General features: G+C 42.8%; 2 protein-coding genes across 5 annotated transcripts in view; one reads left to right on the top strand and one right to left on the bottom strand.

Moving 5' to 3' along the window:
* The window catches only part of LOC127600451 (heterogeneous nuclear ribonucleoprotein A0-like), a 219843-nt gene that overhangs the window by 166997 nt on the left and 27849 nt on the right, over positions 1–24997 (bottom strand). The window lies entirely within an intron of this gene.
* On the top strand, positions 750–23223 carry LOC127600484 (polycomb group RING finger protein 3). 3 transcript variants are annotated; one of them, XM_052065089.1, is made up of 11 exons: positions 756–906; positions 7789–7850; positions 12926–13036; positions 16055–16172; positions 17052–17148; positions 17353–17408; positions 17514–17621; positions 21234–21322; positions 21478–21615; positions 21994–22074; positions 22271–23223. In XM_052065089.1, exons 3-11 carry the CDS (start codon positions 13022–13024, stop codon positions 22316–22318), a joined length of 750 nt encoding a protein of 249 aa, XP_051921049.1. In that variant the 5' UTR covers positions 756–906; positions 7789–7850; positions 12926–13021; the 3' UTR covers positions 22319–23223. The 3 variants fall into 3 exon arrangements, with proteins under 3 accessions (XP_051921058.1, XP_051921049.1, XP_051921066.1); XM_052065106.1 differs by lacking the exon at positions 756–906 and adding an exon at positions 6972–7276; XM_052065098.1 differs by lacking the exon at positions 7789–7850 and having other exon boundaries at positions 750–906.

Genomic DNA, 24997 nt, shown 5'->3' with positions numbered 1-24997 from the left:
ACCCTAACAGTGCGGCGAGGTGCATGGTTCGATTCCGGCTCCTGTGTGGCGTTTGCATGTTCTCTCTGTGCCTGCGTGGGGTTTCTCCGGGTTCTCCAGTTTCCTCCCACATTCCAAAAACATGCATAGCAGGTTAATGGAACATTCTAAATTGTCCCTAGGTGTGAGTGTAAACCCAGATAGCTGTTCATCAATGTGTGCTCTGCGATTGGCCGGCAACCCATTCAGGGTGTACCCCACCTATTGCCCAAAGACAGCTGGGATAGGCACCCTTATGAGGATAAGCGGATTACAAAATAAATGGAGGGATGTTTTTCTCCTTTGATTTCTACATTTTGACAAACCATGTGATTTCTTTCCAGCCATTCAGGAAATGGTACGTGCAATGAACTGTTTGATGTTTCATTAAAATGAAAAGTTGTAATTCAATATAACAGGAACAAATAAGATGTAGCTCTGAAATGAACATAAACTGCGATTGGCTGGCAACCGATTCAGGGTGTCCCCCGCCTACTGCCCGAAGACAGCTGGGATAGGCTCCAGCACCCCCCGCGACCCTAGTGAGGATCAAGCGGCTCGGAAGATGAATGAATGAATGAATGAAAAGTTGTAATTCAATATAACAGGAACAAATAAGATGTAGCTCTGAAATGAACATAAACGGGGTAACTCTTTGTTCTTCAAAGGTACTGTATATTATTATTTTAGTAATTATTTCTTAGGGTGAGAGTTTCCTCTCCCGCTACCCACTTTCCTCGCTCTGCGCATGCGCGGCGCCGCTCCAGGAGCGCTTTACTTCGGCCTGTTCCGCGGTTGCTCGGTCATTTTCGCCTCTTTGTTGTACTGCGAGTGGATTTAACTCGGATCCAACCAAGTATCCAGCCGACTTCGGCGCTCCTTGACCAGGTGAGTCGGCATTCAGGCACCCGTCGTCGCCGCCACCGGTCCCCGTGTTCCCCTGGTCCCTCCACCCGAGCCTCGGTGGCCGGTTTCGGGTACCGGTGTGTACCCTCCTCACTCCCCTTCCTCCTCCACCACCTCCTCCTCGTTTTTAGCATGGCTTGCCACTGGCTGCTACCAATCATGCTATCCATACGTGATGCGTGAATGTGTGGACTGTGTGACGGAAGTCTTATGTGGGGTGTATGGAAGCGCCGGGCCCTGCAGTTGCACGCCGAGGAGGGCGAGAGGCAGGCAGCCAGACAGACTCGAAGCTCGGCCGGGATGCACGCGGTGGTCCTCCCCGTGGCTCAGGCTCGTCTGGCCGGCGTGTCTCGTCTTGTTCTCTCGCTCCTCTGCGCTGCTACTCCCGCCCGTAGGCCCGTCACTGAAGTTGTTGTGGGGTTGCTTCGACATGAGGTTTGCATTAAATGTGATTGGTGTTGGGTGGGTGAGGTGGGGATAGTTCTTTGCCCCCCCCCCACCTCTGTTTTTGTGTATTATTTTTTGTGCTGTTTTTCATGGACGTGCTGGTGTTGTGCAGATTGTGACATCGTGCGCGGCGGGGAGGTCAACACACGCTCACACACACACAGCAGCCAACAAGTCTGCAGTTATTTTGGGGTGTTATCGGTTTTGAAGACTTTGTGATGCTAACCGTGCTAAGTTGACGTGTGTGCTTACACAAAAGGGTTGCAAAAAACTTTTCGTTTAGCTGCTTCGTTTGGTTTTAAATGAGCGCTCCTGCTAAAAACACTGTTGAGTAGTATTAGTAATCAAAGTTAGCTGACAGTGCACTATTAATAGGAGTTCCTTTCAAGTGTCAAATCAAATTAACAACTTAAATTAAGCTTTTAAATTTCAACGTGTCATCAAAGAAAAAGCCACTAAAACCAAAAATCACCGAATCTAATGTTAGTGTTTTTAGAATTGGCCTTGATTGCCATGTATGGCTTTTATCTTTCTTATCTGAAAATGTTCACTGCCAATTGTTTGTTCACTGCCAGTTGTTTTCAAAGCAGAGTAAGTCACATTGTAAGCTGTTTTAGAACATTTCGACTGATCTTTCAAGAATCACAGAATATTGTGTCCGGTGACACAATAAACACTCAACCGAACAAAGAAACAGAGCAGTAGCTCTTTTGCCGGAAAAGTTTGTTTCTAGAGTTTTCTGTAAAAATCAGTAGTAGAACAAGAGTAAGTGGCGAAATCACACTTCCCGGGGAAAAAACATGCCAAGCAGAACAATGACTGTGACGCTAATCTTTATTTATTTTTTGCTTTAGTTACACTTCAAACTATAAAAAAACAACACCAAGACAGATTATACTGATATACAATTTGGAAATGAGTTGTGAGCGACACTGACTCATCACATGGCTCAAGTTGAACATCAGTGGCTTATTTAGATGGGGTTTGACATTTACTCCATGAATTGCCCCATTTTTTTCTAGGGATTGCAGCCACATTTTGTCCTACCCACTGCAACACAGGGTCTGTTAACGCAATACATACGCATACTCTGTGTATGTACAGTATGCTCCTACTAAGTGTGGGATGCTTAAACCTGTCCTATATCCAATGTGTTGGCATTTATCGCCGTCATAATCGACGTGACAAGCCGTGATTCAGCCCCTAATAGTTATTTTCTCAAAAGCTGTGCAGAGCTAAAATCCAAAGTGATGCATCACCTCCATCTACAGGGATCTGTTAGTAATTACAGTACAAAGCTGACAGACAAGTTGGATGAGAACCTCTTCCAATTTTGTTGGCATTATATTAGCCCAAACCACGATTGCAATTTTTTCCTTGATTTTGTTTTGTCACATGTGTGTTGTTTCATCGTGTGGACCTGATATGGACTGTTTTCAGCGCTTTTTGGCCACGGCATTCGTCAAAGGAGCAGTATCTGTGCTTGGTGGTTGCGCCTTCTCGGCAGCACGCCTGTACCAGCACAGATTTTGATTGGGAGGAATGTCGGCGCCATTGACTGTTGGTGCTGGACAGACCTGGGGCGCTTGTGTTTTTTGCGCCAGTAATGGGCAGCATTTTTCACAACCCCGATTTGTTCAGTGGCTATGTCAGCGCTGTTGGACAGTTGGCGTTGGTGCGGCTGGATGGATGGCCGCTGAAGTTGAGGATGAGGAGAGAGGAGCGTTGGCGAAGAGCGCCGATGCGTATTTGGAACCGTGAGTCGCCGCTTGGAATTGAAATGGATTTCCATGGGACAGGAGAAGTGAACCAATCTCTTTTTTCATCAATGGATGCTACAGCTTCTTGTTGACTTTGAAACTTAGCTTGTAGCCGACGTGTGCACATTTTGAGCATGACGTCTCTGATCCACTGGTTAAAAGACACTTTGATTCTCTCCTCTTTCATCTCAAACTGCTTCAAACAACAAAGCGTGTGACGGAAAAGTGGTTAGGACTGCACGACTGTCCGTGTTTTATGTTATGTGTTATGTTTATTATTTTACTTTATGTTAACTGTTTTGTAAAGCGCTTTGTTACAGCTGCCGCTGTTGTGAAAGCGCTATATAAATCAGCATGTATTGTATTGTATTGTATGTTGTAATGTAATGTCATGTGCAAAGTTGCTCCTCCGCAGTGCACTGTAAATGTGTATTTGTGGAAGATGAGCACAAACTACTGATAGTTGCATTTACTGTTCACACAATGAAAGTTTAGGACCTTTTTGGGGGCGCAGAGGGGCAGGGAAAGGCTCATTAATGCCATATTCCATTCATATTGTACTTAGTCTGATAGTGACTTGGGACGCATTCGGAAATTTACTCTGTGCACAACTCTGAGACCAGGTGTGTTCGGGGAGGAATTCATTTGTGAGCGCAGCCAGCACTGGCACACTGTGTACCAACTCCATTCAGACCACCAAGTGCAGGCACCGCCACTCTGTTTTTGAGGCACTCTGTAGAACTAAATGGAAAATTTGAGTAGAGCATTGAGTTTCTGACCGCATGGTGTGAACGTGCACCCTCTGAGAATATTTCCGAGTGCACCCCAGAGTGCGATGCCGTGGGTCGGACTCGACTGACACGAGGGCTACGGCCTGTCTAAAACGGGGAACTCTTGTACTGCTAAACGAATGTCCATCCGGAGGTGTTTAATTGGCTATGGGTATGTGTCATCTCCGTGCAATAGTGGGAAGAGCGATGCTCCTGCCCAGAAGCATCTAGGTCCCAGGCCTCTGGTAGAAGACCCGTGCTTGAACGAGATCCTGCCCCAGGGGGCGAGGAAACATTTCGCTTCTATGTACTGTTCACCTTTTGTATGTTGTTGTGTATTCAAAATTGCATCTGATTGGTCAGGTCAATTATTGGAAAACTTTGAATTCCTTCCCAAAAACCCACCTGTTCAAGTGGAATTTTCTCTTGTCAGCCATCATTTTGTTGTCTCTCTTTTTGTCGTCAGCGCTTGTCCCTTATTCTCTAAAGCGTTTTTGAGTGTACAAATAAGTGCTGTCTAAATCCAAAGTATTATCATTCTTATTTTATTGTGGTATGATCAGAAGTAGGATAACATATGTGTGAAAGGGAAAGTTTTAGCATCTGCGCTCGGTTATATAATATAACTGAGCGCAGATGCTAAAACTCCTACCCTGTGCCTTTGATAAGTCCAGCTTGGTTCAGCAGCGTAAAAGAGGGTAAAGTGCCTGTTTGCAGCAGGTATTTATCTGTGCTCGGACCATTTCAATTGGATTGACATTCAGTAACCCCACGTGACACCCCTTCACCGCTGTCACTGCTGCCACAAGCCTGGAGGTCAGAAGGTTAACAGCCTGTCGAAAAGAGCGACACTTTGACGCCAGCCGTTTAGTGGAAGAACAGGTGGAAATTGACAGCTTCTCCGTGTGCATGCAAGAAAGCAATTGATTTCAATACAGACTTTTTGTTTGTAGATACAGTAAACCCCGCTGCCCTCGATCACGTGGTCGGGTAGGTGGAGTTTTTTATTTTTTTGTCGGTTTTATTAATTTTGTGGTGTTTTGAGTGTAAATTGTGTGCCACGAAAAAGAGACCTGTATGTGCTGATTCACCCAATGGGGGAGCCTCGTTAACGTTTTGTAAGCCGCTGATTGGCGGGTGTGTTCTGTCAGTACACAGCACGCTGCTCGCCTTGCTGAGAACATCTGCATTTTCCCTTTCTCTTCGGAATGTATTGATAAGGGAGTGGCATTCTGACATTGGTGCAGCAACCCAGGTATACAAATTAAGAAACACCGCAAGCCAACAACTGCCCATGACCGTGTTCGAAACAAAACAAAAAGTAGAAGCATTGGTGCAGTTGGATTACGCAGGTACGCTCATACAGGCACGACTTTTTCAGTTGTCAATTTCAACACATGACAAGTTTGTCACTTGTTTTTTTTCTAGAGAAGCGCCAAAACTAGCAGCTTTCAGTTCAAGAGTGTCGCTGTATATCAAGTGTGAGGATTTTCTCCTTCTCTCTGTCTGCTTTGTTGAGTGACAGAGAGCTGTCGTGGGAGTGCCGTCACTTTTGGCTGTGCGGTCTGAAATGAAATATATCTCTAGCGTCAGTCGAGCAGCAGCAACCGTGACCACAGCTTTGAGATAGCGAAGGGAACTGGACCACGTTTCACTCAGTATTTCATACTTGCTCAATTGTCCGACAGCAGACAATATGTGATTGAGATGAATTCAGCTGTATTAAAATATTGTGTATGTGCAGAGCTGCGCCCTTTCATGCAGTTTTTAGCTATTGTTACGCCCCTTCATTCATCAACCTGGCTGCGGCAGTGCCAAGGATGCTCGCATGGGCTTTGGCTTCTCTTCAACCCATCAACAACTCATTTGTCAATCAGCTGTAGTCATTCGTCTTGATTTACTAAGAAATAAAAATAATTTCAATGTCGACATCCAAATAAGACCGTATATTACTGTTGTGACATTGGCAAATGAGGTGTTCATATGAACAATTCTTTTGGGGTGAACGATGAGAATCGAGTCACAGCTTTGAGAGAGACATTTGTTGTATTTTTATTTATTTTTTGCCGATTTGGGATCATATTAGGTCTTTGTCTGGTTAAATGCACAAAATATTAGATACAATAATAGAAAATAACATTTCTCAAAGCTTAGGAGTGGAATTTATTCATGTATGTTCTGATAACTGGACTCATACCGTAGCATCAATTACCGGTAGTCCTGGAAAAGTCCTGGAAATGTCCAGCAACATAATTTTGAAAAAGTGTGGGGACCTTGCACATTGTTGCATTCTTTGTACAATATTTTGGGGTCATTCCTCGATCTTGCTCTCTTCATATATTATGCATGTATAAATGTGTTTGGATCATTTTAAAATTGTGTTTCAACTAGGAATGTTTGCACTTGAGTCTTAACTTATTTGATGTTGAATATCGATACAAAGTCCCGATCAAAGACCTCTGCAATTAAGAACAAAAAGCAGACCTCCATTTTTTTTTTAAAGGTATCCCTAGATGATACCTTTCTTTAGCTTCAAGTTAGCAGTGGTTCAAATCAAGTTAATTCGTAAAATATAGTATTGTTGACAATTAAGAAGAATAAAATACCCAATCTTTTTCAGTTGATACCGAATAGCAGAAAATCCCGATCATGAGAAAATTCATAATATCGAGGATTGTGTGTGCGTGTGCGTGCGTGCGTGTGTGTGTGTGTGTGCGTGTGTGTGTGTGTGTGTGTGTGTGGCCTGAAATAAATGGGGGGGAGGTGGAGGGTTTGGAGGGATGCAGCTATTGGATACTTTCATATTTGAGTATCCTACTGAAATTTGATCATACCTAATCAAATATTCACATAAAATATTTGCTTGATGAAAGGGCAATCATAAATACATTTGAAAAAAAAAAAAGACTTTTTAGGGATGAACGATCAATTGGTTTCCCTTTTGGGGTGATACAAGCTACAGCAAAACTGCTAAGAACACTATATCATGTCATGATGGTCACGGGCATATACTGTACTTGTCACCGCCCATGGAGGACATCACACTATGCGGGGAAAACAAAAACTGACATGCGAGGTTTTCTATATCAGTCTACGATCCACCGCGACGTTAGTTCAAGTTCAAGTCAACCTTATTGTCAAATGTGCTCTACAGTATGTGCAACATACAGCACAGATGAAATTTCTTTCCGACCAACCACAGGAGAGAGAGAATGGAGTTACTCCACCATCGCTTAATTGGAAAGTACTGCATGGTGTTTGTAGACTGGATATCATGTTAAAGCTGTGTGACTGCTGCAAATAGAAAGTCATTTGTGTTCAAAAGGAAGAATGCTGAACACGTCTGCTCTCACCACATCCCGAGCAGAGTCCAATGTGAGTGTGTCCTGATGTGAATTCCTGGGGGAAAATGTTTTATACATCAACGAAAATGAATCGCGGGCCAATGTAATGCACGTCGGTGGTTGCAGCGGGTCGTGGGCTCGCTCATGACGTGAATAAGTGCTCAGGTCCTCTGTGGGCTATGCGAGCAGCCTAAAAGGCCACGAGAAGTACTTGGCCCGTTGTGAGAGAGTGCTTCACCTATGCCTGGTTTAATTTGAAAATTTTGTTTATGTTGAACAACAGTGAATAATGTTAGTGTACATCAAACTTGGCAAACTTGATTGTTATTTGGAGATCCATACTCATGGGGGTGCAATTACTCGAGTAATTAATGGGATAATCAACTGTAAAAAGATTGGTTTGTGTCAGCCCTAACCAGAACTCCATAGTTTTCTCTAAATGCCAGCGGGTTATTGTGGCAGGTAGAAAAATCACATGTTCATCCTTTGAATGGCAAAGGGACAATCAAACTGTGTGTCTAACTGTTGCCATTCGCCCAACAGGATGGCTCCCTGCAAATACATCAGCTTTGTGTTCAGTTAAACAAGACCCGATTTCACACTGAGTAAGTACATTTCTGACTAGATTTAGGAAATGTGACTTTTTTCCGTATTCATACTCTCATACTCATACTGTGATGCGCACACACTGACATGTTTGTATGAACGCATAGCCAATTCAAGCAAGTTGTCATCTCTCCATCGCAAGATTTTAGATATCTTGCATTGCAGAGATACAGATTCGGTACGCTGGTATCACGCTCAATTCTGACACTCAAAGCAGTTATTCTCTTCAAGTTCATAGCGAATGTTTGCAGAACCGAGATACATAAAAAACAATAAAGTTGTGCAAAAAGGCTGCAGGGCATGATACCCAATTCAGATTTTTAGTTAAATACGATCTTTTTATGTATCCATTCATACTGAAAAATCAAATGCAACTTCTAACAAAAAAGGCGTCGTGGTGTTGATGGAAGTAAATGTGGTCCAGCATTGAGGGGCTCATTGTATCATCTCATATTGCCAGATTAGCGAGGCAGGAGGAGGTAAAAATATTTGGGGGATATGCGGCAGATGCTCCTCGATCTCCTAATTTAAAGGAGACAAAAACTAAAGATGTCATCACATCATTGCTGCTCGTAATAAATGGACCTTCCGCATGGGTGAATCACCAATTAATGTTTCAAGTGGATGTGTTCGGATGAGAATTCATACGGCAGACGCCTCGAACACATATAACACATATTATAATTTATATCAACATAAGAAAGAAACTGGTTGGATTTGAAAATAATCACAATTGTACTGTTCGCACTACATGAAAAAATCTGAAACGTGTCACAAATGGGCAAAAAGTTGAGGAATGCTCATCAAACACCTATTTGGAACATGCCACAGATGAACAAGGTGAATATATATATTTTTTCTTTATGAAAAAGACAGGTTTCCCTGTATTGGTCTGTTGTGGCAAATTCAAGATTAGAACTAAAAACCCGAATCAGTTCCACAGAATTATTAATGAAGAAGACTCTTCTTCAATTGAAGAGCTGTTGTCCTCTTCCCACGGTTAATGAGCAGTAAAATATTGTTTTTTTTTTAATGTAATAGTGTGTTTTAACTTAATGGTATATTTTTGATCATACACTTACAAAAAAGGGAAATATCTTATCTCATTTTTAATTACATCTCCATTTGTTTCAGTGTGAAATTACTTCGGATTACAAACGTCTCAGGTTACAAATGGTCACAGACTGAATTAAGTTAGAAAGTGGAGGTTTCACTGTTCTAGCATATGTAGCCTGGCCATTTTTGGCCAGGCTACATATGCTAGAACAGTTTTTGGCCAATGAATTTCTTGGCCAATGAATTTGAAGTCCCTTTGTCTTAAATTTGTCTCAGTGTGTCTGTTGTGATGGTCAATAGCTTGGAAAATGAAATGCTAATGGCACAGGCTCGTCCATGAAACATTTTACTGCGTGAGTATTGGGGCAGGTGGCGCCGGTCAGAATCCCTTGAAGCTTTTAACATGAGTGCTACCATAGAGCTAGCAGGGAAGAGTTTTACTGGAATGTCAATTAAGATTCACTTCCCTTTTCGATTCTGAGAAAAACATGGCATAGTACTTGGCCACAAGGCAAGATATAAAACGCTTGCTATCTGTTAGCATAACAGCCATTATGATGTTTGCCTTCACACGAAGTCAAACTATGTGTGTGCATGCGTGCATGTGCGTGTCAGACAGTTTTGATTTTACCATTGCAAACGTGTGAATAGTTACACTTGGGTCTGAGTGAATGTGTATGTGTGTTTCTGAAGAAGAAGCTTGCCTCCTGCCTGTGACAGCAGGCCTTCGTGTGTGTGTGCGCAAAACTTTAGCAAAGAAAAACACTCCAATGGCCACAGGCAGACCAATAAGGAACTCTTTTGAGTGTGCGTGTGCGCTTTTGCCACTGTGGAAATCATTTCATAGTCAAATACTCCTCGTCAACCATGCTGCATTTATTATGTATTATATCTACTAGGCAAAGAGGCAATGTCATGAATAACTGGCAAGTAAGATAAGATAAGATATTCTTTATTCGTCCCACACTGGGGAAATTTACAGCCTCCAGCAGCAAGAATGTATGTAGAAAGGAGGAAAAAAAAAAAAAAAAGAAGAGTTTGGATAACAATATCACGTGCCTAAATTGCGCACATACACGCATAGACTTACATTGGTGAATTGGAAAATACACTAAATGAAATGCCCAATATCCTATTACGCGAAACTTAAATCAGAACAAACCAAAATCCTTACAAAATGAGAATCGGAACAGGAGTGACAATGAACGTGAACGTAACGTCTAGAAAAAATTCGCTTGAGCCTGTGTCAACCAATTTTTTTGGTCAATTTAACTGAGTCATCTGACTTTTTTTTCCTATCGCTAATCCTATTTATTTCTACTCACTGTGTTGATTTCTATTGTGCAAGTTGGAACTGATCATGACTAACTGCCAGAGGATGTTGTTTTCATTTTATGACATGTCAATGTTGTGTCCACACATGCACGATCGAGCATCCATTGCATCCGTTTGTATTTGGCGTGTAGATTGTCTGGTTGTTCTGGTTTTCTCTGTTGTGCATAATTACTGTTGTCACAAATAACTTGAAAGTATGTACTGTATCATTTTTTAATATTGTATGATGCCTGCATGAGTGAAATAAAAAGTGAAAATGATTGATGCTTGTAATAATTGGCATTGGGGATAAAAAACATTTAAAACCCTACAAATTCTTAAACAAGTGGAACATCCTGGCAATATGCATTTTCTACGAAAAACAAGGATTGCCACCCCCCATCCTCCACCCTCCAAAATTGAATACAGTAATCCCTCGTTTATCACAGTTAATAGGGATCAAAACCACCCGCGATAAACGAAAATCCGCAAAGTTGTGACCAATTAACATATACAAGTTAAAAAAAATATGTATATATATATTATATATATATATATATATATAAAAAAAATCCTCATCTCACCCCTCGGGTGGTGTCCGTCCCTCATTCAGCTCGGGTCCTCTACCAGAGGCCAGGAAGCTGGAGGGTTCTGCGCAGTATCCTTGCTGTTCCCAGCACTGCACATTTCTGGACTGAGATGTCCGATGTTGTTCCCGGGATCTGTTGCAACCACTCATCTAGTTTGGGGGTCACTGCACCGAGTGCTCCGACCACCACAGGCACGACTGTCACCTTTACCTTCCAGGCTCTCTCCAGCTCTTCTCTGAGCCCTTGGTATTTCTCATGTTCCTTCTTCCTGATGTTTCCATCACTAGGGACCGCTACATCCACTACAACGGCTTTCCTCTGCCCTTTATCTATGATCACGATATCTGGTTGGTTCGCCATTACCATCTTGTCAGTCTGGATCTTGAAGTCCCACAGGATCTTCGCTCTGTCATTCTCCACCACCTTCGGAGGTGTTTCCCATTTTGACCTTGGGGTTTCCAATCCATACTCCGCACAGATGTTTCGGTAGACTATGCCAGCCACCTGGTTATGGCGTTCCATGTAGGCTTTCCCTGCCAGCATCTTACACCCTGCAGTTATGTGTTGGATCGTCTCGGGTGCCTCTTTGCACAACCTACACCTTGGGTCTTGTCTGGTGTGGTATATCTGGGCCTCGATGGCTCTGGTGCTCAGGGCCTGTTCCTGAGCAGCCAGGATGAGTGCCTCTGTGCTGTCCTTCAGGCCAGCCCTCTCTAGCCACTGATAGGACTTCTTGAGGTCAGCCACTTCAGTTATGGTCCGGTGGTACATCCCGTGTAGGGGCTTGTCCTCCCATGATGGTCCCTCTTCCAGCGCCTCATCTTCTGTTCCCCATTGTCTGAGACATTCTCTGAGTACGTCATCCGTTGGAGCCTTCTCCTTGATGTATTCATGGAGCTTGGATGTTTCATCCTGGACAGTGGCTCTCACACTCACTAGTCCCCGGCCTCCTTCCTTTCGGCTTGCGTACAGTCTCGGGGTGCTGGATTTGGGATGGAACCCTCCATGCATGGTTAGGAGCTTTCGGGTCTTAACGTCCGTGGTCTGAATCTCTTCCTTTGGCCACCTTATTATTCCTGCAGGGTATCTGATCACTGGCAGGGCATAGCTGTTTATTGCCCGGGTCTTACTCTTGCCATTGAGCTGGCTTCTTAGGACTTGCCTCACTCGCTGGAGGTATTTGGCCGTAGCCGCTTTCCTTGTTGCCAGTTCGAGGTTGCCATTGGATTGTGGTATACCAAGGTACTTGTAGCTGTCCTCAATGTCTGCTATTGTTCCTTCAGGGAGTGAGACCCCATCAGTATCATCATCATTATCATCGAATGCAGATGATATATATATATATATATATATATATTCATTCATTCATTTTCCGAACCGCTTTTATCCTCACTAGGGTCGCGGGGGTGCTGGAGCCTATCCCAGCTGTCTTCGGGCAGTAGGCGGGGGACACCCTGAACTGGTTGCCAGCCAATCGCAGGGCACACAGAGACGAACAACCATTCGCGCTCACACTCACACCTAGGGACAATTTGGAGTGTTCAAACAGCCTGCCATGCATGTCTTTGGAATGTGGGAGGAAACCAGAGTGCCCGGAGAAAACCCACGCAGGCCCGGGGAGAACATGCAAACTCCACACAGGGAGGCCGGAGCCGGAATCGAACCCACGACCTCTGCACTGTGAGGTCAACGCGCTAACCACTGGACCACCGGGCCGCCCTATATATAATATATATAATTGTTTTTTAATATATATATATATTTTTTAAGTCCACAAACAGTCTGTGAGAAGCTGCAAAACAACAGCGAGTCACATAGAGCAACATATGCAGTACTGTACTCCATGTATATGAAATTAATGTTTGAAAAAATCCGCGATGCACCAAATCCGCGATAAACGAACCGCGAAATAGCGAGGGATCACTGTACATAAAAAGAAAAAAAAATTGACGAATAGGTGAATTTGCCAATACCAAACCACAAATATACATCGGTGGACTCTTTCTTGTTTTTCTGTTTATTTGTATTGTGCAAGATACCAGTCATCCTGAATAAGACTATTGAAAACATCTTCAAAAACTATTGTTGGTGTTTATTTCTCTCCCCGTGCTCAGGCTCGAATGAGAGACTCCCCATGATGTGGAGCTAACGCCACCGGCTGCTCAACCTGCAAGAAGAGACGTGGACGACGCAACATCCGCAGCACACGCATGGCGGTATTAGGGGTGAGGAGGACTACACAGGCATAATTCTTTCAACTGGTCAACTGGATTTAAAATGTCCACTATCCTATTGCTTCACAGAATGCACATATAGTATTTAAGGTTGGGTATGTTTATTTTTTTTCCCCTGGCCCGAAACAGTACCTTTGCACAGCCATTTTGGGGGGCGAGTGCCCAAACGCAAAAAACGGTACCCATCGCCGATAATTGTGATCACTGTCGGTGCCAGAGTATGTCTGTTCGATCGGCCAATATGGACACATTTTTACGTCTCAAAAATGTGTGCACTCAGCACCACGCACACTCAGACACATTTAGCCTTATAAAACAGCCACTATGCTGTGGAGGTGCACGCACACACGTCAATAAATCAGATGTGTGTACACGTTCAACATTAAGTCTTATAAAACTTGACTTGACTCACATATTCTATGGCATTGGTTCAATTCAAGACATTGATGATGTTCTCATCATTTTACGGTGTCTGATAGACCACAGCGTTGATTTGTCTGGAGAAGTATAAACCATGTTTTTACGAGATGTCACAAACAAGGCGGGGAAAAGGAAGTACAATTTACGCATGAGCATGTTTTATTTCCGTATTATTACTTATTGTATTGCACGGCCTCAGAAACTGCCGTGTGAACGCAAGTGGGGCTGCACCGGGGTTAGGAAGCAGCTTTGTACGTGTGAACGCTCCACAAAATTTACACCGGTGTAAGATATATTGCATCAAAATACATTGGTGCAGCACTGATGCAAATGTGTGCCGTGTGAACACCCCTTATAACGCTTGGGTGTTAATGCAAGCCTAGGTACCTGACGAGCGTTGTCTTACACGCGCCCTTGTCACAGATTGCACCATCATTCCTTCCTACATATGCGTTTGAGTCGCAAGAACCAGCACTCAACTGTGCATAAGCGCCAAGAGTGGAATAGGGGGTTCATGTCGGGAGCCTATGTACGTTGCAGATAAGCGAGGGGCACAATTCTCTCAAGGGCTGAAATTAATACCTGTTAGATAGCAAAACACTTTGGGGCAGGGGGGAATTTATAACAGAGATGGGTTTTTTGTTTGTTTGTTTGTTTGGTATCAATATTTAAAAAACTAAAGTAGAAGCACCACCAGGGGTCCATCTGTGCACGTGTCTGTCTGAATCCATACCTGTCTACCTAGATCAGGGGTGGCCAACCAGTAAGAGACGAAGAGCCAATTATTTTACTGAGTTACTGCAAAGAGACACATCATACCCTTCCTCGCGTGCACACGCGCGCGCGCACACACACACACACACACATACACTCACACGCACGGACGCACTCACGTCCTGGTGGGCACCCGTGCACATATGCACGCACACCACGATGCGCAACAGTCGGAACGGGCCGGAAATGATTGAAAGCTCAAGGTACAAACAAATCTTTATTTTTCCCCACACATTTCCTCCTCCCACCCCTTGCGGTCGACTTGGGACCAGTTCGCCAGCTCACCATCGATTGTGATCGACGTATTGGGCACCGCTGCCTTAAAATCAGAGGTAATTCGCTGACTAGTTTAGCACTTAGCGCCGTTGTTTGAGCGGTGAGGCAATCATCTGATTGGTTGCGCTCTATGTCAATCAAGTAACTGGATTGATGATAGGCTGACGGAGTCTGTTCTGTGAAGTTGGCGCCTTGTTTGAATTGCATCGCCGCTGCCGAGGCGTTTTCAACCTTGTCGTGTGAGAGCCCGGGAGCCGCATTGAACCAGCCAAAGAGACGCATGCGGCTCGCGAGCCGCGGTTTGGCCACCCCTTACCTAGATATTCGTAGCTTCTTTTGTGAGGTACATATCGGTACTGTTCTACTGTAACTTGCCACTTCATAACGAGCTCCCGAATTTCTGAGCTACCTACATACCTGTCTTATCAACCTACCTTATCAAGCAAGCAAGCTGCATACCGAGCTAAATGCAAACTTACCTACACAGTAACCTAGCTGCCGGATAGCCACTTACATTAGCCTGGCAAGCCACACCGGCTAAGAAAGCAGGCTGGAGACCAAGCCCTTCACTGCAGCTGGGCCTTGGTTCAAAACAAACCGTCCAATCAAATTTGTTTACTTGCCGTGCTCTTCCATCCTCAGCATATTCAAAATGGCGCTTGGTAGAGGCCATACATTTTATCATGAAGGAGAAAAGTAATCCGAAATCTGTGCATGGCACCGAAGAAAACGCATTGTTTTTAAATAACAAAATAGCTGTCAGCATTGATAAAAAATGGTGTGCTAATAAGACTTATGAAATTGAATATAATTTGTCTAAATGAGTAATGATCTCTCCCTAGTGAGCCAATTTGATTGTTTCCCGTTTGTAAATAAATAAATTAATTAATTTACCATTGTTTGTGTCTGACTATAAATTAAGTTTATTTACCATATTTTTTGTCTAATTGAGCTTGCTTTCATTCATTTTAGGTTTTCTTTTTAACTACTGTATTATTTCAAAGTGATGGTGTGGTACAATATATGGCTTTCCATACTCTATTTAAAATCTTTGTGTATCTGACATTAATATGCCATTAAAAAATAAATTAGGAGTTAACTCATCACTTCAATTTTTTATGTATTATTTTAATGTACTTTTTATTCGTATTCAGTGATTTGGGGGACAAAATCTTTTTTTCTTGAGTCGAATTCTAAAATAACAGTATTTTTACTTGACTAAAATTTTTGCGCTACCCCACTCACGTCTGCACTCTACCTGCCCACACACCTATGCATCTATTTTGTTATTTATCTACCTAACTGCCTACCAAGCGTTGAACTGAGCTACCACCTTACTTTACCTTGCTTATCTACGTGCTGGTTTGTCAGATTTGGCATCATGTGTCCCCTCCTCTCCTCTTTCACAAGATGGCAGTATGACTACATTGTCTGCATGCATCTGCATGCAGAGAGCAGCTGCATTCTGTTGCCATGACGACAATGGGGCATCTTTTTTTAATCTCGCTTTTATTTTCTCTCTATTTATGTCTGTCACAGAACCCCGACATGCTGACAAGGAAGATCAAGCTCTGTCACATCAATGCCCACATCACCTGTCGTCTGTGCGACGGCTACCTGATAGACGCCACCACCGTCACAGAGTGCCTGCACACGTGTACGTACATACTTTATATGCACATTGATGTAAGTCCTTCTTACTTCCACTAGAGAGAGCCGTCCTACTTGAAACCGCCTCCGCGGGCGTCCCAGTGGAGTCTTTTGTTCAAGAGACATTCAGGTCACGTCGGCCCACTGCAGCTGTCTGACTGCAATAAAGCTCTCATAAGGAGTACGTCTTTCGTGGAAGACAGGTCAAGTGTAGAGAGGTTTGATGGGGGAGTCATCACCGTGCCGTTCAAATCTGTTAGCAACCTGACAAAGAGAAAAGTTTGTTAATGATGTAGTCCCACATGTCTGTGATCCCCATGCTTGCGTGCACACGCGTATGCGCGTGTTATCTTTCTCTCTATCTCTCCATCTGGCTATCTATCTTGCTGCTGTAAATTGGGAATTTCTCCATTGTGAGACAAAGAAAGGTTTTCTTATCTATCTTTGTAATGCGGGTGGCACAGAGGACAGCTGGTTAGCATGTCCGCCTCACAGTACAGAGGTCAAGGGTTCGAATATGCGCTCCGGCTTTCCTGAATGCAGTTTGAATGTGCCCTCTGTGTCTGGATTTCCAAACCACTTCTCACGAGAGTCCTGGGAATGCTGGAGCCTATCGCAGCTGCCTTTGGGCAGTAGGCGGGGGAGACCCTGAACCAGTTGCCAACCAATCGCAGGGCACACAGAGACAAACAACCAGGACAATTTGGAGTGTTCAATCAGCCTGCCATCCATGTTTATGGAATTTGGTAGGAAACCGGAGGACCTGGAGCAAACCTACGCAGGCATGGGGAGAACACGCAAACTCCACACAGGAAGGCCGGATGAATGTGATGAGGATGGACTCGAATTTTAACGATTAATATTAGGTTTGTGTGTTTGTGCACAGTTTGTAGAAGCTGCCTTGTGAAGTATCTGGAGGAGAACAACACATGTCCCACGTGTAGAATTGTGATTCATCAGAGCCATCCACTGCAGTACATTGGGTGAGTCACACACACACACACACACACACAGTAAAGAAAAAAGCTTACGTCAAGCACCGTGTATTTTAAAATATTGGAATTAAAAAATTCCCCATTGGAATTAATGTAAATAATCTGAAGGCCCTGAGGGAATTCCACTGTTCTGTATGTGTATGTGCCTGTGTACTGGTTTGCTATGAACACAATATGTCATCATCTTGGCAGCCATGACAGAACAATGCAAGACATTGTGTACAAGTTGGTACCCGGACTACAAGAGGGTATGTTTATTTTTTTCAAAATGGAAAAAAAATGAAATATTAGTTAAAAAAATATGAATAAAATTACAGATCATGAATATCATCTTTCCTCCTGTTGGTTGTTAGCGGAGATAAAGAAGCAGCGGGACTTCTACCAGAAATTGGGCATGGAGGTGCCTGGCGACATTAAAGGGGAACTTTGCAACATCAAGACGCATCTGGATCAGCGCAATGGTACGGTCCAACATCATCCTCATCTTCACTGCGTTGCATTGAACTGGCCCCCCCACAATCCTGACTCTCAATTTTGGCTCGCGAGCAACCTCTGGAATGTTTTAGTTCTCATTTTGCCCTTTCACATACATTCAAAAATTCACCCCCTGAAACCACTTTTTTTCCATTTTGTTAAACGATTGCAACTATGAGTTTATTCAACAAAAGCAGGGCCTGTCGGTTGTCATTTTTGCTGCTCTGCTAAAGACTGTCAGTGTCCTCCTGGTTAATTAAAACCAAATGTGGACAGCTCTCATTTTCACCGCATTATCAGAAGTTGCTGAGACTTCATGAAACAAAATGAAGTTGGTCTGCTAACCCGGTGAAGACAAGCTGTTTGGATAATAGATGCATAGATGTTGTTGAAATTGTGTTGAAGAATTGTCTCACACACTGTAACGGAACAGGCTTTCTTTCTTTTGTCTTCCGTCCGAATGTCTGTTGCCCCTCATTAGCTTTTATTTGAGGACGGCCAAAAAAAGACAACGGTCACGAACGCAGCGATCACACCATGCTAACTGCAGGGGGCAGCGCAGTACTGCACATAATTAAAGACACACACAACTAAGCGGCCACCCACTACCACCAGAAGCCCTCAAAAGAAGAACATAAACGTCCTCTGGGCTTCCACAAGAGCAGCTGTTAGAGATGAATCTAATTCAACTATTGCTCACGCTGCAGCGCTTCACAAGTCCTCTGAGAGTTACTCGGTGGAGGCTGGAAAACAGAAGCAGCAGCAGAGTGACGTTTCCATTGAACAAGTCTGCTTTGAAGATTGCCGGCTCTTTAATTTTTGTCGCTTGGCAGCTGAGCAGAGATGGTTGACGTTTGGGTAATTGAAATAAAGCAAAGCCGGACGTTTCTTTTTTCATTGCTAGCCCAGACATCATGACGTTTTTGGCTGCGCGGCAGGACGTTGTCGACATGTTGGTTTCAAACAAAGACCCCCCACCCCAACACACACACACACACTTTAAGAAGTTGTCGAAATTCCGTTTATTAAAACAAAATAAAGGCAGTCTGTTCTTGGTTTTTCTGGTTTGATGGAGACTGCCATCATCTGGTTAAATCAAACAAAGTAAAACCAGGGGGCTGTTATTTATTTATTTTTTTACTGCCTTTAGAGAGGTTGTCGCCACATTAAGGCTGTCCCCTCATTTTTGCCACTTTGTTAGAGGACCAAGGTAGTGTGGTCAGTTCTTGTTTTTGGCTCTTTGGTATAGGCTTTCAACACTGTTCAGATAAATGAAGCGATACCACTCGGCTGCATTGCGAACGATTTACGGCGCTCAGTTTATTGAAACAAAGTAATGCAGACAATTCTCATTTTTTCCACTTTGGCTGAGGTCACTTCATTAAAAAGAAGGTTAGAGTAGTCAATTCTTGTTTTGCTGGTTTGATCGAGGTCGCTGATATGTTTTAAATTAAAACAAAGTAAGGACGACCTTTAAATTTTTTCGCTGCTGTGCCAGAGATTGTTGACGCTGTGTTCATTAAGATAAAATAAGGGCCGCCGACTCTCAATTTCATTGAGCAATGGTTGTTGCTTCTCTGTTCCTTCATATAAAGTAAAGCCAGCTGGCTCTCTCATTATTGTCACATTGCTACAATTGGTCTACACATTATCCATTAAAACAAAGTATGTGCGATCAGTTTTTGTTTTTAGAGCTTGGTTAAATTTTGTCTATTCTCCGTTTGGTAAAACAGTAAAATTTTCCAGTTTTTTATGGGGCAGGAATTGTTTTTGTTGTGTCTCCTGATGTCATTGACACACTGTGCATTAAAATAAGTTCAGGGAGGTTTCGTTGTTTTTCATGCTTTACAAGAGGTTGTCAGCACTAGGTTGATGAAAATAAAGTCAAGTCAGCTGGTTCCAGTGACATGATGAGACCAACAATCGGCCCACGAATAGTTATTAACGGTGGCTGTCACGTGTTGAAAAATTATTGTCAGCGGAGTGGCCCAGGAGGGCTGATTGGCCATCATCTGCTGAAAAGTTGGTGTTTTAGAGCCATCATACACTGAATTGTAATTGGCGACAGTAATCCTTGACAGGGAGGGCGGTTATTATCCACCGCGAAGGCCAGGAAATATCCCAACATTTCTAGAAAATGTACATATTTTAGGAGAAATTCCAGATGGCCACCCCGTTCTGCCTTTTTCTTACCTTTTGTCGCTCTTTTAGTTTGTGGACACTTCATAAAATGAAAGAGCAGTATTTTCTTATTTTTACTGATTTGCTAGAGAAGTGAAGACATCTTGAAGTTTCCCTTTTAGTGGATGTCAACCATTAAATTAACCTTTCACATAATTTTCATGCTATGTAAACATAGGAGCGGTGCGGTACAGATTAAAGCAATCGATCCATGACCTAATGTGGAGCCATGAGGTTGTGTGAAGGTGATTTCACCGCTGTAATGACAAGAGCGAGGGCCTCTTGATCCACAATCAAGCAAGTTGACTCTGGAGACGGTCGCCGTGGAGACTGCACGACACACATGCTCGCCACAAAAACATGCATGCACCCACACCGTTAGGCAACTCTCTCTGGGATCTGTGACAGTTTGCCCAAATGGAAAATGCCCCCGAGAATAGGATGTCAAACTACTCACACACACACACACACACACACACACACACATTTACTTCCACTGGATTAGGAATGAACGGAACAAATTTGTTTTGTCTTTCAAGGTCATGAGAAAACAATCAGCCCTGATGACATTGGTGAAAAGTGGGTCTCATATTCAAGCATTCACTGTGTGCGCAATTCACAAAGAATTACAATTCAGTAATACATGCTGTTATATACACTAAATGCAATGCAGGTGAGATAACCAATACAAAGAGGTTTCCCAATGGATGGGTAATATGTTTACTTCACATTACTCTATTTGCTCTACCTTATTGGTGTGCAACCCTGCAAGATATGTCACCTTTAAATGTTTTCCCGACATCTTTTTGAGCATAACTTCTAGAAACGTTTTAGTGTGTCCCCAAACGAGACATGTATACACAATTTTACATTGCAACTGGCTTTGGGGGCTGCATTTTTCAATTGGCTCGCATGGCCAAAATATCCTTCAAATGGATGTTTTGAAGCAAGCTGTCAGACTGTGCATCTTTTTAGGCATGCCATCTCTGTTTTTGTTGTGGGCTTTCTCATGGCAGACACGCATAGCAAATTTTATGTTGCGAAATGAAATTGGCTTGGGGGGGTTCATTTTTCAGTTTGGGTGAATGGCTTCAGATGAAACTGGCAGACTTCCCGTGTCTTTTTGGGCATGGATTTTTGCGACTTTTTGCGGATCTCCTCATGATTGACACATATACAAAAATGAAGGCTGCTAAGTCAAACTTGTTTCGGGGGCTGAAGTTTTAACTTCACATGATAGATCCAATAGGCGGGGACTGCATTTTCAATAAATTCTGAGGTGCGTGACTGAACCGATTTTGGGGGGCCGCTCATCATCAACGCCGATCAAACTTACCATTTTACCAGGATGAAAATGGCTATTAAAAGAAATTAAATGCATCCAAATAAGTTCCACTGTTTTATTTGTGTCAAAACAGGAGACACTAAGTCAGAAGACACGCCCAATAAGGAAGCAGGAGAGGAGAAAGCAGAGGAGGACAACGACTATCACCGTAGCGATGAGCAGGTACAGATTTAGTCTATGTATCACAGCAAAATGACCAAATTTGTGGGTTATTTGTATTTGTCGCTTTTTATTTTGCACTGTGGCAATCATTGCGAATGACAGGCAAGGGACGATCGCATTACGTTGTTCATTTTTTCCCCGGTGTTCGCTGGCAGGTGAGTATCTGCCTGGAGTGCAACAGCAGTAAGCTCAGAGGCCTCAAGCGCAAGTGGATCCGCTGCTCGGCGCAGGCCACCGTCCTACACCTCAAGAAGTTCATCGCCAAAAAGCTCAACCTGACCTCCTTTAACGAGGTCAAATGAAAAACATTAGTTTTATTGTTGTTTGTATTGTTGTTGTTATTATTAGAATCAGAAGTATTTCACAACAAGCGCCATACTGAAAACTGTTCTTAATATTTGGAGCCTCTTGCGTCAAATCTAAAATCCAATTTATTTCCAAAAATTATTTGGGGAAAAAATTAAAAGAAATATATTCGGAAAAAGGACTGAAAATACTCGATGATGCAATTTAGATTTTAAAGTGGCCCTTGCAAGTTTCTATTTTTCTGTATGTTGCCCTCAGAAGAACCCTGGTTTGAAGAGAGTAACAAATACTTTTTGAGTAGCAAATGCATCTCTGTTTCTCAGCTCTTGTTCATATCAAAAAGATTCTTCTTTTTCTTCCCACAGTTGGACATTTTATGCAATGAGGAAATCCTGGGCAAGGACCACACTTTGAAATTTGTCGTCGTAACGAGATGGAGATTTAAGGTAACCGTCTTGTGGCATTCTTGGTTGCACCTGGGCCTTCAATGGGAACTTTCTCAACTTAATCAATATCTTAATACCATGACTATTACATTGCAGTTACACTTTGTAGAATCAGATGTGGGGGGTGGCGGATAAACAGCATTTCAATTCATTTCAACGAGGAACACGTGCTAACATTTTTTTTATTTGCTTCCAGAAATCGCCCCTCCTGCTCCATTACAGACCCAAAGTGGATCTCTTGTAGCTCAAATGGACACACAATTTCCTTTTTTTTTAATGTAGTATTTTCTTGTCGATGGTGTTCCTGTCCGGCGTGCTGTTTTCAAACAACGTATGCAAAGATGATCAACCAGCAGCAGCGTGCAAACAAGCAAACGCCACAACAAAACCACCCTCGACAAAAAGCCAGCAGCAGGGAGATGCCGCAACACTGGCTTGACCTTTTTTGTTTGTTTGTTTGTTTTGGGGTTTTCTTTTTTTTCCCATTTTTTTTTGTGCGCTACATCCGTGATATGTGAAGAAGAAAGAAAAATTCAAAAAAGAAATGGAGATAAATCATATATTTATACTTTTGTACAGTTTAAGAAGAGACCTGAACTTAAAAAGACACTACACTGGTGCTCTGTTTACATGCAAACGAGATGTCGGGAGGGGCGGGGGTTTCACGCGGCCGTCTTTTGGACAATTGCAGCGGAGGATGAAAAGTTTTATATCGACTTGTTTTGCTTTTGTGGACAAAGATTTTGTACGCGTGTCCATCTTAAGCGAGCTATGGAGTAAAATGTCTCTGAATGTGTCTTTTTGGCCCAAGCCCTGCCCTGTTTTCCATCTAATTTGCTCTTGATGATTGTCCATTGTGAATAGCCTTTGTGTAGTAATTTATGTTCGATATATTGTACATACGATGTGCTTATAGGGAGCGAGCGGCAAAGAGTAAGAGAGACTTTTAGACTGTTAAAAGCAGAGTGCGTCCAGAAGTCCTATCTATATCAGAATATATCTTCTTTAAAAAAAAATAATAATCATATGGTTTTGTTATTCTTTGAGAAAACAGATCTGTGACATAAAAGTTTCCGGCGCCCGTTTTTTGTCCCATCCTTTCAGAATGAGAGCAACAATTTTGCTCTTGAAATACCCAACAAAATGTCCCCCCAAAAGACACGTTTCTCTTTTTTAATTTAATTTAATTTTTTATTGTTTTATGTAACAGTGCAAAATTTCCGTCCTCATGCTCCTCTTTCACCATGAGATCCTGCAAAATCACCCAATCAAAGCTGGATAAAAAGTTCCTTGCATTTGTCTGGCTCTACAATTTTACACAGAGCCCAGCAAAGGGGTTACATTTTGGCTCCTCAGGTATTGCTCTGTTGTGGCTGTTTTGCAGCGATTCTGTGTGAAAGGGGAAATTGGGGCATCGGAGCTGGCATTTATCCGTATCTGTTTTTTGACGCAGAGCCCAGTTGAGGCTAATGATGTCAAATGATCAAATGAAACTCCATAACAAAAGGTTTGATCTGTTTGTCTTTTGATATGGAACCTACTAATTGGGATAAATGCCTCTGACATTTAGTGAATTGATAAAGAGCCCAGAAAGGAAATCAAATGCAGATTTAAGAGCCATATATTTATCTGTTGACACGCTCCGAACAGCAAATCTGATTTAGAGTAGCTGTGGGAGAATAGCCATTTATTCAGTCCGTAACTTTTGCACCAGAACCCAGCGAACAGGATACATTCCAAATCTGTTAGGGCTCTGATGTGACGATTTTGCTGGTTCATTGCATAAAAGAGAAAATAAACATCAGTGCTGTAAAAGAAAATCCAGCATGTATCCAACATCATCTTTTGCCATACAGCCCCGGCGAACGGGATCCTGTAATTGCTAGATTTTCTTTTAAACCACAGATCGATTCTGGGTCTTGATACCGCTATTTTGCGGGTTCTCTGCATGAAAGGGCATGCAGTTATTTTATATATATATATATATATATATATATATATATATATATATATATATATATAATATGAAACAGCTATAGATTTTTCACAGACCCTACAAAATAGCTGTCTCAAGACCCAGAATTATGTCATCTTTTAACATAGAACCCGGTCCAGGGGATAAATACCAGATCTTGTGATACGGCTCTGACACAGACATTTTGCAGGGTCTCCACATGAAATAGATCATGAAGGCCTGCCAACCAAAACCGTCTTTACATTTTCCCACAGAAGTCCATTTAATGACACTTGCCACCCTCTCAAAGCAGCCCTGTTTTAATCAGATGGTCTCCAGGCTGTCGTGTACTGTCCCATCCTGTCAAGTTTATTTCTCTTTTTTTTAAACAAATAACTGGAAATGCTTACTAAAAACAGATACACAAAACAAAAGTGTAGTTTTTTTTTGTTTTTGTTTTTTTAAACACAATGATGACTGTGGATCTTTGGGCATGATGCATCCCAGCCAAGTGGCAGAATTGGACTCTGAACTATCAAACAAGGTGCTCCAAATCGGTCTGTCTTACCGTTGCTGATAACATGGCACATGCTAATTTTTGTTGTTGTAGTTATCATCTTTGAACCTTTTAGAAAACAACAATGTGTTCTTCTGGTGCTTTCTCTGGTGCTAACCCCAAACCTTGTTGTACTGTGTATTCCACGCCCCATTCCACCCCCTTCCAAACTTCACTCCCTATCGGATCTGAGTTTAACTTTCCTACTTGATTGACAAGTTGTCTGCAGACCCTGAAAAGCAAGCAGAAATCTGGCATTTATCCATCTGTTACAGCATCACTATGACGATTTTGTCGGCTCTCTATGTGAAAGTGACAGTTGACACAGAGCCCGACCAAGGGAAGAAGAAATGCGCGATCTTCTATTATGGCACAGATTTTGCAGGCTGTCCGTATGGAAGGAAACATTTCAG

The sequence above is a fragment of the Hippocampus zosterae genome, chromosome 1, assembly GCF_025434085.1.
Source record: "Hippocampus zosterae strain Florida chromosome 1, ASM2543408v3, whole genome shotgun sequence".
NCBI lineage: Eukaryota > Metazoa > Chordata > Actinopteri > Syngnathiformes > Syngnathidae > Hippocampus > Hippocampus zosterae.
This window is presented reverse-complemented; position numbering and strand designations above follow the sequence as displayed.